Below are 20,441 nucleotides of genomic sequence, written 5' to 3'. Positions count from 1 at the left end.
ATAAACTGCGTAATCCGAACGCACCCCTGGCTGCACACACAAACTGCTAGTGAGGACGGAGACCGGGTGGGTTAGCGATTATGATTGGCTAAGGCAGAGTCGTGTTTCATGGTAGCCAATCTGAGCCAGTGTTTTTACACACAAGCCAGGATACGCGTGCCACACGCACACGCACACACACAAACACCAAACAGATTCGATGAAGCAGTAGAAATGGCGAGTCCAGAGCAATCCGATGAAAAGTTGGCATTTTCAAGGTGGAGATATAAGCACTACTTCAAATTCATTGAGGTCCAAGGCAAGAATGTGCATGTAAAGTGAACATTATGTCCAGGAGCGAAGACTTTGTCGACATCCGTTGTAAGCAACTCTAATTTAATGAAGCATCCCACAACGACACACGCATCTACAAAGCTACTTTTTTTTTTACATTAACGCAAATAATTACTTTCCCTGGTAACTAGTTACTTTTATTATAGAGTAATTCAGTTACTAACTCCGTTATAAAGGAGTTCAGCGGACGATCAGCCTGGGCTTCCCTCAAGCCTGATGTGCGGGGAAATTAACCAGATCTCAGATCCCTCTGTCTTAAGTAGTAGTAGTCGCCGTCGTCGTAGTAGTATTTATACACAAGTGTCAAAGTACAAAACAACTCCCGCTATCGGTTGTAGCCGGGCGCTGAGCGGGGGAAGGCGGGGGAGAGGAGGAGGTCGCTGTCACGGCGATCTGCGGAGGAAGTGTCGGTGGGAGACGGAGAGCGAGTAATTGTTTACATATTGTTCTTTATGTCTTGAATGTTTGGATTAAACCTGCACTACGGTAAATGTTCCTGATAAATAAGCTGTTTACATGCTGAACCCTTGTTCCTTTGATGTCAAAAGTTGCACTTTTGATAATATAATATATAAATAAATATAATAAACACTTTTTTTAAACTATTTCAATTTCTGTAGGACTATCAGTGCTTTCTGAACATATTGAACACACTTTTAAAAATACCGCGATAATACCGAAAACCGGGATAATTTTGGTCACAATAACCGTGAGGTTAAAATTTCATACCGTTACATCCCTAGCACGCACACAAACACACACATACACAGCACAATAAAAGTTCAGAGTTTTCCTTTCGGCTGAGTAATGATGAGAAAATAACCATCGTTGCTCATTGTGGTGTAATAAACATCAGAGAACATGTGTATAATCAAGTGCAATTAATCTGCTAATATCCCTTCAGTGTTGGGATAATGGGGAAGTTAACATGCTTCATTTGTTGTGACGGGTCCGACCCGGCCTGGCAGCTCTCTGGGTTATATTAGGAGGTGGACGGCTCTGCATTTTTATTTTTTTCATGTTTTCACATCAGAAAAGTAATTTAAAATAAACCACCTCCCAGCCCCTCCCCCTGATAGGGCTGATCACACACACACACACACACACACACACACACACACACACACACACACACACACACACACACACACACACACACACACACACACACACACACACATGCAAACACACACCAACACTAAACACGTTACCTGTTCCTCAATGAATTGGTGCAAATGACCAATGTCCTATTTCCTAGAAAGTATCGAATGTGACAGATGCAGAAAACACAGAAGAGAGCTAGCTCCTAAACACTGAACGCTAAATAGCCAATTCATATTTCTTTGTCCCAGTTAGGATGAAGTTGATCCGTACCGCAGAGTATTGGAGGAGGCAGATGTGAATGTGCTTCTGCTGGGCTTAAATAGAACATCACACCTATAGGCACTGGGCTGAAGCCATAGAAGCCGCACACCACTTTACCCCTCACACACATACAGACACACACACACACACACACACACACACACACACTGGCACGTACGGATACGCTTGCAGGAGCAACCACACACACACACACACACACACACACACACACACACACATGCATGCACACACACACACACACACATCCACACACCCTGACACATAGACAGACGCACACATTTCCGACCACCCACATATTCACACACACACACACACACACACACACACACACACACACGCACACACACACACACACACACACACACACGCACACGCACACGCACGCACACACACACAGTACAAATATCCCTCCATACAGTTGATGGATTTAAAAGCATGTAATATATGCGTAAAATAACGGCAGCAGGTACAATTACAGCATGTCGTGTTCATCCCCCTCCCCCACGTAACCCCACCGCCCCCTTCCCACTGTGATCACCCGGCACAGAAGCAGAGGCAAACGGACCCGTCACGTGGCCCCCCCCCCGCCTGACAGGAGCCCCCCCTGCTGTGGGACGGTAGCTACCGCTGGACAACACAGTCCAGGGGAACGACCGGCGTCAGCTAGGATGTGAGTCGGGCTTCAGCCTCTCAGCGACTGACTTAGCTGCACTCTCTCCCTCTCTCTCTGTGAAACCATGGCCGGCTGCCAGCATTTATAATATATGAAATCTGTCTTTTATAATTCAACAGAGAAGAGGAGGAGACGAGCATGGCTGGTGACTCAGAGACAAGCGCGGCGGTTTGTTAGGAAGTTCCTCTCATCTGTGTCTCCGGTGCTTTGGTTCCTGAAAAGAGCGATAGATGGTTTTTCCTCTTTTCAGAGCCGTGAATAAGATTGACAGCGATCTATGTTTTCAACGCACTCCCCTCACGAGGTGGCCCGTTGAGGAGTCTATTCAATGTGACGGGAGGAAAAAAAAAATGAAGCCTTCTATTTCATCCCGGTATTTTCAGTTCACGCTGTGTTTCCAAAGAGATTAAGGATAACCGTTTGTTTGGAACCATTCATCTACTTGGAAGAATGGCAGTAGTATTGTTTTGGCTGAAATCGAATTTGCGGGCACATTGTGAAGACGACCACACCGTACCTTTCTTTCTCCATTCTGTTCTAATGTAACACTAGAGTTGTTACATTAGAACCGTGGAGTTGAACGGCGGCAGGCGTCGTGACTGCGTGGCCTCTGCAGTTATGCGAAAAAGAGCTGGTCAGCATTGCTGCAGACAAACTGTTCATTGGTGTGTATGTAAAGTGCTTGGTTGGGAAGCATTACATATAAAGTGCTCATTTGGAAAGCATTAAATTGTTGTATATGAGTCATTTAACAGACGCTTTCACCCAAAGCGACTTACAGTAAATTCCGGGACGTTATCGTGAGAACGAGTAGGGATTAAGCTTCTTGTGCGGCAGCGTCTACAGGCTGCTTGAAGACGTCGGGGATGGACGCCGGTACCTTTGACCGCCCTGGTCACAACACTACCTCACCGTCTTACCGGAGTTGCTCAGCGAGAGGCCGCGTTACGTGTACGCACGCCAAACGGGTGCACCCGCCGGGTGACCCTGCAGTAAACCAGCGTCCCGGTCGCTGCTCGGGGGAAAGTGCTCGAGAGCTGCGGGAGCGGTCCTTGAACCCCGACCCCACGGGGTCTGATTGCAGAAACCACCGGAGCGTATTGAAATGTACTGCGCATGGAAATCGATTTGGAAAACCTTTTGAAATATGAGGCATGGACTTCACTTTTTTTTTTTTTTTTTTTGTTCTTTAGTCCCCGGCTTCTTTTCCCTCCCTCAAGCCAATATGAAGACGGGTCGATAATTCTATAGCTCCACAAAGACAGAGAGGGGGGGGGGGGGTGGAGGGGGGGGAGGGGGGGGGGGTGGGGAAGGTCGTGGCATATTGGGGAAAACCTCCCCCCCTCCCCCCTCCCTCCCTCCCCCCCGCAAATGAACCATCCAGGCAAACAGGGGTCACATGTGAGAGTAGGGTTGGGTGAATATGTCAGCACACGTCCCACACCCCCCCCACCTCCACCCCCACCCCCCACCCCACCCCACCACCCCCCCCCCACCTATAGGCTCGGAGAGGAGGTGACAGGGGGCGCGTCTGACGCAGAGAGAGAGTCAAGCGCATGGTAGGAACGAATGGCAAAGCAAAGACACACACTCCATTCATTGTTAATCACGTATAATACGTCAGAGCGCCAGGGGGGCCGCCCCCCGGGGGCCACGCCTTCAGATGGGGTCGACAAACGCAAACGAGAGCTTATTTTTTTCTGTTTCAACAGCAAAGCGGTGCGGAATGAACAGGACCCCCAGAGTAATTGTGATCAAGGCAGAGATCAAGACCAAAACAAACAACCCCCCCCCACCCCCACGGTCTGCCATCTCTAATTGATCAAACGAGAGAGCGTCTACACGCCCTCTGTTTTTGTTTGGTTTCAACTTCATCTTCAAAACAGCCTCTACCGACGAGGACGACTCCCACTCAAGACATAATGACTCAAGAAAACGCAACACGAGTGCCAATTACCATAAGAGGGGTGGTGAAATCACTTCCCATGACCTCGACTTGCTCAGAGTTGATTATTTCAGAAGGAGAGGGCAGGAAAAACAACAAAAGACCGCTGTCTGTTTCATCCCGTCCAGAGAGCCCTTGTTGGCAGACACTTTAATCCATAGCGAGAGCATATTTGTCTTGATTTTTCCAGAGCGGGCTGGGCGGCTGGGTTAGAGTGCAGACGTGGGGGTTCAAATGCAGAAGCTCCAAAGCACAACATTATCCTGCACCTGTGTCTTATATAAAACCATATGATGTATGACATATATGCTACGAGTGCAGCCAGTGTGCATGGGCTGCCATAGATCAGCCACGGTGTCATCTCAAACCGGAGCCTTCGTAGGAGAGAGATTACCTTTAACCGTGACACTCCCAAAACTGCTGGCGACGCCAAACTGGTTGGTGGCCAGGCAGGTGTAAACTCCGGCATCCGCTTTGGTGGCGTTCCAGATCCGCAGATTACCGTTCTCCAGGATGGAAACCCTGAGGAAGGAAAATATTTATTTTTTAAGGATTTATTTCTGCTTGATTTTCTTTTACGTTACGTTCCTACATTCCTTTTCTGTATAATTCAGAAGAGGTAGGAAGTGTTCAAGGCACAAAAGCATTCCACTGCTGATTGTAGTTGTTTGCCTTTATGTTGGACAAATACAAGCTGAACTTGAACTTGAACACAATATATAATACATATATATAATAATACAAAAGAACTACTCATTTTTAGAAAATACTGTATCATATACTTTTATATATTTATATACTGTACTGTAAACATTCAAAATATTTAGCATGCAATTCCAACCCTACATTACAAACAGTCCAAATATTTGCTTTATTGATTGATATTTGATCGTCAATCAAACAGTGTATACTGTAAATACACATATTTTTTTCAATTTGATTCTTATTATCATCATTATTATAAAAACGAAATAATTATCATTAAATCCCTGTTACCTGCCTGCTAAAGCTTCGAGCATAGGGCCTTGCAGTACTCTCTGAATCTGTATTTAATCGAAACGTTTACGTTTCATCATTACGTCCCTGTTGGGTAATATAGAGGTTGGACCATTTCTCATTGGTTCCAATTAGGTTTTCTTTCCTTGCAGCAGACAACGATGAGGCATTGATTTATTTTATTTTGAAAGGCTGATTAATTTCTCACACCCAATTCGGATGCGATGTCTTCCCTGTGGCCTTTAGAACGGCCACTCGCACTCAAACAAAGAAGGTCAAAAACGCTTTAACAACAGAACCCTGACATTTTCAAACAAAAAAACAGCAAGCGACAATGAAAATCACGGACCTTGAACAAGGCCAGACGAGGAGGGGAAGGGTACGGCATAGGGGATCAAGAGTGAGTGGTCTTACTCATCAAATCATGCAGAATTTTAATTATCTGCGATGCTCTGCTGAATCTGCAAACTGTAAATAGGAGGAAGCCTGAGTCTGCCACGCCACGCGGGGAAATAGCATGTGTGAGCTCTTTCACCTCTGAGCGGTGTGCCCTCGACCGCCGTCAAGCAGCAAAGCAAACGGATTTGTCCGTGGAGTTCGTTTGAAGGCGCCGGGTGTTCTACACAGAGTCGGCTGCATAATTATGGGAAAGGGAGATATTTCTTTCCCCTTTGATGGTGAAACGAGAAACGGTGAGCTTTGAGCTTTTTTCCATATTCTGACACTCGCATGTACAGTAATTGCAACAGGCGCAGCTTTTGCAGCGGCTCCCGCATGCATGCATGCACACAGACACACGCGCACACGCACGTGCACGCGCACACACACGCACGCACACACACACACACACGCGCACACACACACACACACACACACACACAAACACACACCAAATTCCTTGTCAGGCAGTATTTTCACCTCGCACTATTTTTTAAAGTCCATATGTCATTTCCCCAATATCCGTAGGTGTATGTAAAGAGATGCAGGTAGAAATACAGCCATACACCAGAGTGGGTTTCCTTGTGAGGCACAGATTTGGTAGATTCGGATCACGCTGTGTGGGATAATGCCTCCAGCCTCAAGTCAAAGTGGGTCGTGGGGGGGTTGAATTGAATCCCAGCAGTGGCCAAACAGCGTCCTTCCATTGACACGGTGTCGCAAAAGTGTCGGATCAGGGTGAGCACAGAGGGCCAAATGCAAAGTATGCTGGGGAGAGTATTTGGGTAAGCAAAACCGGGAGAAGGCCTGGGGTTAGCCCTCACATGGAGCCACGATCACAAGTCCTGTCACTGGGAGCAATGCTGTGGCCGAGTCCAACGTTCTGCCAAACCCAGCACTGACCACACGCCACAGAGCTGCACATGTGTACACAGGGCTGGAGCAACCCCACAAGCTACGGACACAAGGTGACACGTGATAACAAGGTGCTGCTACATGGTTCTTTGTTGCAGCTATGTCAGCGACATCACTTCCTGTGTAGCAATAGCACTTCCACTCAGTGTACTATCCACTGCACTCGTAGACCTGTATTTATCTGGGTCTCATTTTCGAGTTGGTTAAGCTCATTCATTACTTAGAAAGTTACTCTCAAGAAACTGTGTCACATTTAGGTTAATTCAGGTTATTTAAAGTTAGAGCTATGCTCTGAGCCTCTTGAAACTCTGAGCCAGAAGCTTGCTTTTGCAAGAAAGTGAGAGAGTTAGTATTGAAGAATTATACCTTCTAGAGTTGTCGAACAAACACAGGCAAGGCATAAAGCAAACGACGCCAACGTGTTGTTTTAAAAGGGTTTCTGGAACAAGTTCTGACCTCATTTTGTTACCAAACAACGGTGGGGATCACAGCAATGCTTCAATATAACTGAATACCTACATCTGGGCTCCTCCATTCCCCCCCCCCTGACCCCCATCAACCCCCCTCCCGGACTCGTCCTCTGGGGACCAAAGTACCTGTGATCAGGTGGCTCACTCTCACCCCCATCATGCAGGTGGAGGAGCAGGGTCTCTGTAAAGGAGGACCCCCCCCCCCCCACACCCCTCTGGGTGCCCCCTCTTCCACGTGGTTCCCCAGGCATTCTGGGTCATTCATTGCAAATGTTGCCCTTTTTATGTGTGTTTGTGTATGTGTGTGTGTGTGTGTGTGCGCGCATGCGTGTGTGTGTGTGTGTGTGTGGGGAATAAGGAGGCATTGGCTTCCGACTTGAAATTTTTTTTTTGATATAAAAATAAGGGAGAATTAAAAGGTTAAATAGGGTGCAATTGGCTTCACATTAGCAGCCGTCGTCTGGAGCATCGCAGCTGAAGGGAGCGAGGAGAGACGGGCCCACAGGAAGCTCAGCGGTGCCAACAGATGGACGGCGGACCCCCACCTCTGAGCCAGCCACCAGCACCACCCTCCAACACACACACACACACACCGCCCCCACCACCACCACCAGCACCACCACCAGCACCACCCTGTCTCCTCTTCCCTTGCCGCCACGGCCCAGACAAAATGTCTGCACAGTTTTCCCATTATCTCCGGAGACAGTGTGCACTTCTATCCTGAGAGGAGAGGGAGGAGGAGAGAGAGGAGGAGAGAGAGGAGGAGAGAGAGGAGGAGAGAGGAGGAGAGAGGAGAGGCAGGTATCAATAATTCACGGGCCGAGATAAGCACCAAGTGCGGCTGTAGTTTTTTTTTTTTTTTCTCATGTTGGTGGTGGGTCTAGCGTCGACGCGCGCAACAGCTCTCCGAAGAGGGGGGGGAGACGTCGTTCGGAACACGTCTGTGTAAATCACGAGGCTGCAGGGACAAGGCCGGGTCTTTATGTCTTCGGGAAGTGATTGGGATCAAAGTACCCGGGGCTGGAGGAGTGGGACGGAATTGTGCTGATTTTCACCGGGTTTTTCGTGTGACAAGATGAAAGTGGTAAAGATAATCAGGGCGGCGTGGAGGAGGCTCCCGCGCCGGAGTAACGGCGGCTTGTTGTGGTGTCAGTTCCTCATATCCTATTTGAGCCGCCGTTAGCATAGCACGCCAGCCGCCTCCTCCGATAGCATCCTCGCTATCGCAAGCCGCTGGAAAGGATCCTTCTGATCTTTTTTCTCAACAACGAGAATTGTCTTTGATCTGCTTGATGAAGTGTAGATTTCGGGAGGGGTGGGGGGGCGGTGGGGGAAGCAAGCTGTCACCTTAATAAGTCACAGGAAGAAATACACAATGTGGCATTTTATTTTGAGCAGGCGCAGCAGCGAACTACTGAGTGAGGGTGAATTTATGCGGATTGATTGGACAGTGACGGCAGAATCAACACCAACTCGGGCTGGTTCAGTATAACCTTGCTGTCACCATTAGAGAACCAAGGTATACTCATGAAATAATCACTGTGTAAACAATGCGCATCGCGACAAATCACATCATAATTCGCAGGGCCTATTTGTAAACACAGACCCATTCAGCGTTCCTGCAGAGCAGAGCCCACTCTATCACTAACCAGCGACTCGCAGGCCCGACTGCAAGGGCCAGCATGCCAATGCAGCTCTCCGCTTCATTACCACAGTAAATAAAACAGGACTGCGAAAATAGGGGGTTAAGATTATATCACTGAAATTACTCAGCCATGAGGCTCACAGAAGGGGAGAGAGTAGAAGGCCATCAAAAGCTTACGGCAAATTTCACCAAATAATTAGTTTCAGGTTAGGACTCGCGGTGTTGCCTGACTGCACACAGCTCGCTGTGCAGTTCTCACAACATCAGTTTGACTTGATACTCAACACAACAAAGGACACCCTACACGCTAGTTCCCCCCACGCTGACCTATAACGCTCCAGCTATCGTGTCTTGGGCTTTTTTTTTATATGTCTGGCGCGAGGGGCCGCATTACGGTATGAACGTACTGACCGTTAACAGACCTGCCCGCAGGTGCTGCTTCTTAATTGGGACTGAAACATAAATAAATGTGTTGCTAACTGCTGTCGGGGAGCAGTAATAAATTGGGGGCTTGTGAGGAGGAGGAGGAGAAGGGGGGCGATGGTGGTCGGGGGAGGGGGGAGGGGGCGGGGGGGGTTTGGTGGTTGGTTTTAGTCAAGTCATCACATCCAAAGAACTGGAACAATTGGTGGAACGGTGCTTCAGCCCCTGGAGTATAAAGAAGGAAAAGGCGGACGAGTCTGTGTGTTTGTCCTGAGCAGGTTCCTGTGGCGGTGGAACCACCTAACGGCCTTGTCCTTGTCCAGCGTAGATCAAGCCCCGCCACGCGCTTTCCGCATGCCTCGGAGCCTAGCCATCCATGTAAGCTGCAAATGTGGTGAACGCCCAAGACATTTGGAAAAACAATAAACAAACGCTTCGTTGAAATTGAAATTGTTTCGATTTTCAATTTTTATTTTTTTCCCTAAAATAATCATTAACGTTATTTTTCTGAAAACATTCAGAAACATTCTTCCACCTCCTGTCAAGGTTATGGGCATGCAGGGAATGCGGTTTTTCTTTCGGGTTTTTCAACTTATTGCGTCAGATCCTCTGAGACGGCAAAACGCTGTACTTCTACTTGTTTTTGTCCCGCTGCTCTGTGATGAAGCTAATGCGCGTGCCATTCCTTCTCATAAACTGTCCCCGTCAAGGTTAACGGTCAATTAGAGACTGTGTTAGCAGGTGTGATCACATTTAAAATAAATTGTGGTGGGAGGCGTGGGGGGGGGGGGGGGTGCTGTCGTTAGCCGACAACAACAACAAAAAGAACGATTGGCTGACGAGGGGTAAAATAGGCACACCTGGGCATTTGCTTTTGACAATTCTCCAATACAGGTGTAATTGATATTGATTTCTGGCATGCTCAGACCTCTCCCAAGGATTTTCAGCTTGTCTCACGGATCATTAGCTACGGCAAATGATCAAGGCCGATTATTCCGTATGCTCGCATGATGGACGAGGATTAACGCTGATTGGAAATTTGGAAGCGTTCTGCAGTGTTCAGTTTAAAACGCCGCGTCCAGTCCTGTGTAGACATCGGTTCAGAGAGTAACGACTATCCCCCCGCCAGCCATTAAGCATGCACCTTTATCCAAAGCCCTTTCATCCACCGTGAAGCGTTTCCTGGAGCAGCTCAGAGTTTGTGATATTCAAGGGAAGAGACTGTGCGGACATTGAGGCTTGAACCCGGAACCTTCCGTCTGGATACGGAACCTCGGCTGATCCGGTAACCAATAGACGGCGCGCCATCCACCGCCTCGCCCCTCCTGTCCCCCCCCCCCGCTGTAAAAAGCCCTTTTTCTCACATATCGGCTTGCAGTTCACGCTCAATCAGGGCTGATGCTGTGAATGCGAGCCACAGCACCGTAGCGACAATATCCGCCCGTCACGTCTTCAAAAGCCAAAGCCCTGCACCTGACAGGGACTATTTGCAGCCTTCAGTCAGAACCCCAGTCGAGGCATAACAAGGGCATTCATGGCCGCCAGTGCATTCAGTGGCCGCCACCACAGCTGTAGAGAACGCAGGAAACACATTGATAAAGTATGAGTGACAGTAAATAAGCATTTTAGTCTCCCCCGCGCCACTCTTATAAAAGGCGTTCTTTGCTCTTGGAAAAGCAGCGTTTTGTTTTTTTTGGTTTTGTTTTTCTCCTCGGTTAAACTGTCCACAGCGGTAGCGAGTGGCGGGCGATACTCAAAATGACTTTTTCCTCTTGGTTTTAGTGCATGTTGACACTTGTCTCCAGGGGCATCGGAGCAGCATTAAAGCCTGCCAGTGCTGTATTAAAGCCACAGCTGGGGGGGGGGGGAGAGAGAGGTGAGGTGTGGCGGGGGGCACACGTCCAATCAAGTTACTTCTCGGGCAGAAGGGATCGCGTTCTCACGTTGAAGGCAGCGTTCGTTTTCTGTCGTCCTCAGAATGTGCTAAGAACAATCAAAAGACATACAATGGGCCTGGATGGTTCTCATAAAGTTTTCCATTCTCTACTTTCCTTGAGATTGATTGACACACAAGTGCATTGAATGGGTGATGCTTATAATGTGGATACAAGGATATAAAGGATAATACTCCTGGAATAGCGTCCTGGGCCGTCTGATAATAAGTCATTGTAGCCCTGAATTAAGCCGGCGTACTTTAAGCTCTACATCTAATGGTATATAATCCACGCTATACGTCCATGCTGTATAGGGAGTAGGAAATACATGGGATATATACTTTGGTGTTCTAGTCAGTTAACTGAAACAGCTTTTCAGCTTTACCGAATGGCCCCAGGCACAAAAAAAAAACCCATTAAATAAACATCTAAGGAAGGATCCTTACCAAAACAACACAAAACCCACAGGACGCGAGGATGGAATATAATAGATATCTCACTGGGTCAACATCCCCCGATTATTGCTGTGTAGCATGTTGACGTTCTCTTCCCTTTTATATGAAATAAAGAAGCAGAATGACATAGAACACTTTAATTCCTGACAGTTGGAACACGCAGCAGCCATTTTGGTAATTGCGTTGTGCACACGAGGAAGAGAAGTAGGGGTGGAGGGGAGGAGGGGGCATGGGGAGAGGGAGGGAGGGAGGGGGGGGGGGCGGTGGACTTATGGGGGATGTGTGTACAATTCCCCTAATCACAAAAAACTGTCCTGCTGGTTTATGTCCTTTCGGTCCAAGAGCTCGTCATGTACTGATCCGTATGTGTGTGTGTGTGTGTGTGTGTGTGTGTGTGTGTGTGTGTGTGTGTGTGTGTGTGTGTGTGTGTTTGTGTGTGTGCGTGCGTGCGTGCGATTAAGCGTGCCAAGGAACCCCTCCCGGAATAAGAAGCACACACATGTTCCTGAGGAGACTGTCAGAGGAACTAAGATAGATTACACATGCTGCAGTGGCGGATTCTCACTTTGAGAAATGATATCGGCTGTGGTCTCCCAGATAAAAATAATCCGGTGAGGAGGACACGAGGTGCAGCCGCGGGTGGTGGGGGGGGGGGGGGGGATTCTGACCTAATCCAGCCCGCATCTCCAAACTCTCTCCTCCCTTGTTTGGAGGAGCTGTTTTCGGTGGGTTAATGCTGTCAAATAAATGTACACTGCAGTGAACGCATTTAACTAGCTAATGAAAAATAATACAACATTTATATGACTCATATGATTTGATAAAAAGATTGTGCTAAATATAAGTAAATTCCCAATTGAATATGTAGTGACTTGGACACTTTTATCCAACGCGTCTTACTGACACAGCCTCTTACTCACCCTCAGCCTCAAGAATATCCTTCCTCTGGATTCAGACTAATTATATACATCTCATTTGAAAAGCAGACATAAAAAGATAGAATATCGACACGGTAGAAATAACTAACATGAGACTATGCCAAGGACAGGGTCGTTGAGACTTAAACATTCCCCGTCATCCTCCGGCCGAATTGATATTCAGGGGATGCATAGTCTCAGCACCTGTGGGGTTCATTGTATTAAACATTATCCTGGTCTCCAAATACAAAATCTAAATAAATGAATCCACCGTATCTTGATTGACACGTGAAGGCCAATACACCTTATCTTTGGCGGAGATGTATACGACTAGCCTAGCGTGTATCACAATCAGGCAACACTGAAATAATGACTTCACAAGCAGATTTGCAGTTGCAGCATATCAGACATGACTTCTATTCAAAAGTGATTTCCCTAAAAGCTTGGCTCTTATACGCGTTTACTCTCTCTTTGTGTTTTCTCTCCGTTCATTTGCACTACCGATGCATGAGCGCAAACATTTGGGGGGCATTTGCTCTCTCTGGATTCCAAACAAAACCGTGTTTTTGTGTTTAGCGTTTTATTGTTTTGGGCTAGAGACACAAGGATATCCCTGGCAGGGCCTCTGAGCCCGGCCTTAGGAGGGGGACCGGCGGGGGGTGGTGGTGGTCTGCTTCACGCGACTGTGGTCGAGCACCAACCAGAGGGGTGGGTGGTGGGAGGGGGTGTTTTGGCGGGAATCAAAATAAAGAGCAGCAGCAGACAGTTTGTAGTAGAGGTCCACAGCCACAGAGGCGAAATGGCAGACCGTAGCTGGGGGGCCCCCTTAGCTTTTAGTATTCTTGGCTGCCGCGGCGCGCCACCGCCAGCCTTTCCAGAGAGCTGGGACTTCACAAGCAGATGTTCAATTAGTGGGGAATGAGGAAATTAGAGATTTGATCAGGCGGAAATCGGTAGTGACATTCAAGCACAGTATCTATGTATGTGTGTGTGTGTGTGTGTGTAAAACGCGCATCCCTGAAACGTTGGGTAACTACACTCGTGTTATCATTGGGAGTGTCAGGGGTGGCATTTTCTTTTTTTCCCCAGGATGTCCTATCACCTTTATCAATACACCTGTTGCCACGCCTCACGGCTCATTTCGGGGCTGTATAAAGAGGAAGCCCAGAGACGCTTATTATACTCTGCTAAGGAAACGGAAGAGCATGCGGCACAAAGGGCACTGTGGAAACATAGCAAAGGGCTCCGGCTACGCTAAATGAATACAAAGTCGGCAGCCATACCTCCTGAGGTTTTCAGCTCTTTCCCTCTCTCTCGCTCTCTCTCTCTCTCTCTCTCTCATGCTTTCTCTCTCTCTCTCTCTCTCTCTCTCTCTCTCTCTCTCTCTCTCTCGTGCTTTCTCTCTCCTCTCTGTCTCCCACTCTCCCGCACTCTCTCTCTCTGGCTCATTCTCGCCCCCCCATTCCGATTCTTTCCTTAATAAGTGTGGTAGAACAGATGGGGCCATAAATGTGGAGGACTTCAGCAGACATCTCTGGGTTTACGTGACGGCCATACTTAGTCGCTCTGACCATGCATAAAGGGGGACATAACGAGCAGCAGGGCTCGCAGTGTTACTGCTGGAGCTATAGGGCTTGCTACGTTTTCAGCCTGCCCCCGCGGGTGAAAAGCACAGGTTTCACCCCGAGACTACATTGGATCATTGTGGGCCCCTTTTTGTTTGCTTTGCACTCTCTTTCATCAGCTCGGATGAATGTCAGTTGAGCTTAATGTCCGTTAGATACATATAAAAAAATAAATAATTCGTTTTGAATGGTCTTTTTACTTTGAAAGTATTGTGGATGTTTAAATATTAGCAACCACGCTCCGACGAACCCCTTCAAGGTTTGCATATGGCTGCTGTTGCAAATCCAGCTTTAAAGGTCGGCTATATGCAAAGAAACCGCGACATCCACTGTCACTCAAAACTAATATTATCTGTTGTGTTGTCCCATTTATCTGCGTGAAAGAGTTGAAAAGATCTTGAAGATCGGCTTCAATACCACATCGACTCCTGATGTGGTCGGTGGGAGCCAGACGCAGCAACGCCGGTGCCAACGTGACGACACAACACAGCCAGCACTGGAGACGGCCGTCCAGGGAGTCGGATCCATGACTTACTTTTCCCGGAGCTACGTCTCGCCTGACTTTTCCTTTCCCCCCCCCGAACCCGAGGATACATCTCTTTTGATTAGAATTGAAAATGGCCCTCCCCCCGAACCGATCCCCTAGAGTCTATTGAAGCCGGCTGCAGGGCGCTTTCTTATTTTTCGTTTTATTGGCCTTCTGCGGGAGGGATTCCCGGCATGTTAAAAGTGTTATTAAGGTCACGAGGCGGTCTGATCGGTGGGGTGGATTCGATACAGTCTCGGGATACACAAACAGGTGTCCAGAGAGTTTAACCTTGAGCCCTGAGGACGAATCCCAAGTGAAATAATCTGTCTTATTTGATCTTCGACACAAAAATTGGCTAGACGTGTGTCATCCACCAGGGAAGACGGATATAAAACATATCACCAGTGTCTCCGTATAAATGCTGTAATGGTTTGTCGAAGGTACTCAGTATTCATGGGCTCTGAAAAGCAACCCAAAGCCATGTCTTTCATTTGAATAAAGACTGGTCTGGACCGTGCAGAAGTTTAACTTGAAATTAGTTTTTCTCCAGAATCCTCCTGTTTAGCAGGAAGCGTGGTTCAGCCTGGGTTTCAAATCCTTAAGTGGTGTGTTGTTGATGTTTAGGGAGCCACAGCACAGTTCAACCGCACACCTGCTCATTCACAAGATGAAGGGGAGTCTTTTGACAACGGGGCTTGTTGCCTTGTAATACCACTTTTGCCAGATACTTTCCCGTGAGACATCGCGCTAGAGTGTGCGTGAATCACCCTATGCTTGGCCTCCAGGTTTCATGAATGAGAGCACTTCTGTCTTCTTGGCCCTTGGTTCATAATCTCTGATCTCCTCTGTTTGGCAGATAGAACATTCAGGTCGAATGTCCCCTCATCATGTATGGACACCCTATGTGTTCTGGTCACGTTTAAAAACTCCTTGAACTCTAAGTCGCTTTTCCATTTTGTATAAAAAAAAAAAAAAAGCATGACGCGAATTAGAGAAATAATTAGACGCATGCATATTGAATAGTAAAAGGTTTGGTATGAAAAAGGAACATTTAAGGAGGTTTTTAGCCTCTGTGATCTGCATATTACTCAGCTGGAGAACATTTAGTCTCGCAAAGCCCTTCCAATCTGAAATTCATGATTGCTCTAATCGACAGCTCCCTCTGGAAAAAGATCTACGATAAATGCATCTAATTATTGTTGATTTTTGGAAAGGGAGACCGCATTCCCTCCGCAACATATTCAGTCACTTTTGAATACATGTCCTTAATGGATGAGGCGGGGGCAGCCAGAGAACAAACAAACAAACAAATGAACCAAGAAACCCACAAGGCGTTTCTTGGGAACGGTCCCTGATTGGTTCACCGTCCCTGATTGGTCACTGTCCCGCTGGAGACCCACGGTGGCTTTGTGACTGATTGTCGAGCACTGCGGGGTGTATTTATGCCTGACTGTGATTAGTTGTTTCACTGGAATAGTTTGTATTTTTATTAGGAGTACATCCGTAGACACTTCAAATCCATCCCTTTCAAGTTCCGTAGAAAGTAGAAAAACAACAATAAACTGATTTAAGTAGTACGGTAACTAACCCCTGCGCTTATTTGGAAATTAACTATACACGCAAATCCAAGCTACCTGTCTTTTGTACTGGGACACCGGACATTTTTGAAGCAACAATCCTACATTTCTAGAAAATTGCTTGCAATTCCTAGTTTGACACGTCACCATTTGACAAAGTTGTTTATTTTTTGCAGGCACTTCCACCACCTGTGGTTTGCTGTTAAAATACAATTTTTTATAAATACTTTACATTGGCAGTCTATATTTTGAGTTCACTGTGTAGTATTGCAAATGTCTAAATGTCTCCCCTGCTAAATGAACCGCAAACGTAAAAAAGTAAAATAGTATAATAATAAAGTTCTTCAATCAATCCAAAAAAGAACGCATCAGAAATAAATGCTCCCGCTAACACTAAAGGGGCTCTTTGTGAATCGACTACCAGCAAGACCTGTAAGATAAGATAAGATAAGATAGTCCTTTATTAATCCCCCTTAGGAGAAATTCACCAGTGACCAGCAGTACAGCAGGAAACGAGAGTGCAAAACAAGAGTATATATACAAATAAATTTACCAATTGAAATAAAATATAATAATATATAAAACTATTTGAATAAGATAAACATATTATATACTATACACTATATACTATATAGTGTACCACAACGGAAGAACTCGACTGCACGGATTTGAACACTCTTCTGGGGAAACGGGTGTTTTCTGAGGACATCCTGTCCTCCAAATCCTGCATCAACTCACACGGACACACAGGTGTGTCCGTGTGAGTTCCCGTGTGTACGTGGGTGCGTGATGCCGTGTGCGTGTTGTGTATTTCTGGGAAGCGAGGGGGGGAGTATCATCCTGTCGAACCTGATCTGCAGCCCGCTAGTGACATATTGAAAAGCTGTTATTTATTTCTTTATTTATATATTTCTGTTTTCCGGAGGGGGTAAACCGTGCGGCGCTCACGGGCCCATCAGCCAGACGTGCGCTGCTCTCTCAGCTGCTTTGATACCGCTGATGTCATCGAAACCCCAGTCCCCGCAGGGTTGTCTGGGGTAGATAAGACATCCTCCCCCCCACCCCCACCCCCCCCTCTCCCCTCCTCCCCCCCCACCCTCCCCTCCAACTGGCCCACTGCAGCTATGAAGATGGATTACCCAGCCGGTGACAAAGTCCCCCGTCCCCCCGTCCCCCCCCCCCACACCCTTTCCCTGTTCCTGATCTCCCCCCTTCCCCTTCCCCTCGCCCCCCCCCCCCCACCGCCCCCCCCGTCCTGCGAAAGCCACTGCGGAGCACTAAAGCAATTAGGGCTATTAATCTTCCATAGCAAAACCGCGGACAAAGTATGTATGTGCTGATCGACTTTTTCTGGTCCCGTATTATTTTTTGGGACTGTGTGGTAAACTCGACTCATCAGTGAAACCAAACGAGGTAGAGCAGATGTCACACCCCCACCAACCCCCCCCCCCCCCCCCCCCCCGCCCCCCCCCCCCCACCCAGCAGGCACCTCGCACACTCGTGCAAAACAGTGTAAATAAATAATGTGATTACGAAGGACTCTGTGACGGAAGGTGCTTACTTGGTCTGGTTACGCCGCTCATCTGTAACGGGGACAGCATGGAGCTGGCAATGTCATCCGTTTACGCCCTGTTGTCTACGGCGGGGCTACTGTGACATACTGTCACAACACTTTTTGGACTGTGAGACATAAGGGCCGATTGAGTGATTGAGTGCAGTGAATGCAAGACTTTTATTGTGAAATGATCGGTCTATCAGCGTGTTGTAGAATTCTGGGCATTCCACCTAGACATGGGATTTGTTGGCCGGCCGGCAGAAAGCTCGACCAACGCACTGTTTCACTCCAGCCCTGGGGATGATTTTCATTTAATTAGCAGCAATGCAGCCAGCAGCATTCCAGGTGGGTTGGGGCCAAATATATGTAATTAATGCGGCTGTAATGTATCGCTGGAACAACAAATGGACCATTAGCATGAGAGATGTTGTTTAAGAAAGCTAAGGGTAAGAGATCCAGGTGGGGATCATTTACACCGAGCCGTTCCGGCTCTACAGCAGCACACTGCCCCGAAGGGACACGTAAGCAGCAGGCATTCACGCGTTCACATTCGCCACGGTCGTTGGTATTTCATCTCATCACTCAATAGAAATAAAGACCGCCGCCGTTATGGCAAAATCTGAAAAATCGAACGTAAACAAACCGAGGTGGAGTCCAAAGGAGTCCACGGCCAGACCCAGAACTGATCTCTGACGGAGGAGACGGAGGGCAGGTGAAGGGCATCACAACTGAAGGGAAATGCAAATGGCCTCCCTCCACTTTGTTTGACAAGCAACAACACTGCTTTGTGTAATATGCAAAGCCGGCCCAGACGCTGGGCACACACGTCTTGCTGTCACGGTCCTGCTTCACCGGTGACACCTAATGGGTGACCCCTGTCCGCATCAGAGCTGTTCGGCCATTCACTCTGGCATAATGCAAACATAGCCCCATGCTTACACGCAAGCAGACACACTCTCTCACACACACACACACACACACACACACACACACATACATTGATATCACACACACACGCTCGCACGCACACTCGCTCGCACGCACACTCGCTCGCACGCACGCACGCTCACACGCACACACACACACACACACACACACACACACACACACACACACACAAAGGTGTCAACTAGAATCCACATGCAGTGACCCATCTGCCCTGCAGAGATGAAACAGCTCTCAATTATAAACTGGGCTGCTTCCAGCTCGCTGTCCTTTTGGTCACGAATAGAGTATGCACAACATGAGACCAGGTGCACACACATCCACACACATGTCTTCAATATACAGTCCCAGGGAAAAGTTCCAAGTCGGACGATGATCCCAAAGTCCTTATCCCAGTGCTAATAAAAATCCTACCACACATCTTCCTCCATCCTCATAACAGAAACACGAGCACGCTAGAAGGGATATATGGCAAGTTATGTTTGGGAGAGCCACTGAATACAGATGTAGTCGTAGTCCCCGGTTACCTGTTACTCTCCCGGAGAGGCTCGGCAGTCTTCTTCCAGGAGATGGTACCCCAAGGAGACATCTTGGGCTTGCACTCGATGAGCACGTCTCCCCCTTCCTTCACCAGCGTCTGGCTCCTCACCGGGTTAGAGCCGAAGTCTGGAGCAACGGCTGGAACGATGACATCACGGAGAGAGAGAGAGAGAGAGAGAGAGAGAGAGAGAGAGAGAGAGAGAGAGAGAGAGAGAGGGGGGGGGTAGACAGATGAGATAAGGGACAGAGAGATGGAGAGAGGGGGAGATAGGAAGTGAAGAGAGTCAGGAAGGGCTTTTCCTTTTTCTTACATTCCATTCTTCCATTCTCTGTCTGTCAATCGGTCGGTCTGTGCATGTGTCTGTCTTTCGGTTTTCCTGTCTATCTTTCTTTTTCTTCGTTCTCTCTGCTTTACAGAGACTAGACTTTTTTCAGGGATCCGTCTATAGATATCCAGCACATACACCACGCCTACAAGGCCGTGCAGCGTCATATATACGAAGGAAACATTAAATAATGATATGTTGTTCTAATTACTAAAACATTAGTTTTACACAAAACACGTGGTGAGGCCTTTGTGCTACTATTCCCAGAATCCCCATGCTCTACACATAACTTGTGTACATGTGTATGTGTGTGTGCGTGTGTTTTTGCATATGTGTGTGTGTGTGTGTGTGTTTGTGTGTGCCGGTGTGTATGTGTGTGTGTGTGTATGTGTTTGTTTGTGTGCGTGCGTGCATGCGTGCGTGCGTTTGTGCGTGTGTGCGTGCGTGCGTGCGTGCGTGCGTGCGTTTGTGCGTGCGCGTGTGTGTGTGTGTTTGCATACGCGTGAGTACGATGCTTAGTCTAAGTGGCAGAGGGGGAACGTTGCCAGGCACTCTCTTAATGAACACATATCATTCACCCCGCAGTAAAGCAAGCGAGGAAAGACGACTTCTGCTCTAGTGTTTCCTTGACGATCCCACTCCACCTTATTATTCCTCAACGCTATTAAAAAAACGAGACGTCACACCATGGATCAAGAGCAGCCCCTTGTTCCCTATCGGGAAAAATAGCACCTCGTAACGTATCTCAGACGCGTGGACGGTTGCTAACCATTACCGGTTTCCGCCACTTAGGCCATGCAGCGCAGTAAGCTAG

General features: G+C 47.8%; 1 protein-coding gene across 1 annotated transcript in view; it reads right to left on the bottom strand.

Moving 5' to 3' along the window:
• The window catches only part of LOC311338239 (contactin-4-like), a gene marked incomplete at both ends in the record, with an annotated part of 110,342 nt that overhangs the window by 26,206 nt on the left and 63,695 nt on the right, over positions 1–20,441 (bottom strand). Inside the window, 2 exon segments of the mRNA XM_084463471.1 lie at positions 4,732–4,859; positions 19,289–19,439. Coding sequence (XP_084319597.1) covers positions 4,732–4,859; positions 19,289–19,439 — 279 coding nt within the window.

The sequence above is a fragment of the Micromesistius poutassou genome (genome assembly GCF_964030765.1).
Source record: "Micromesistius poutassou genome assembly, chromosome: 2".
NCBI lineage: Eukaryota > Metazoa > Chordata > Actinopteri > Gadiformes > Gadidae > Micromesistius > Micromesistius poutassou.
Note: the sequence above shows the minus strand (reverse complement) of the source record. Positions and strands in the feature narration are given on the sequence as shown.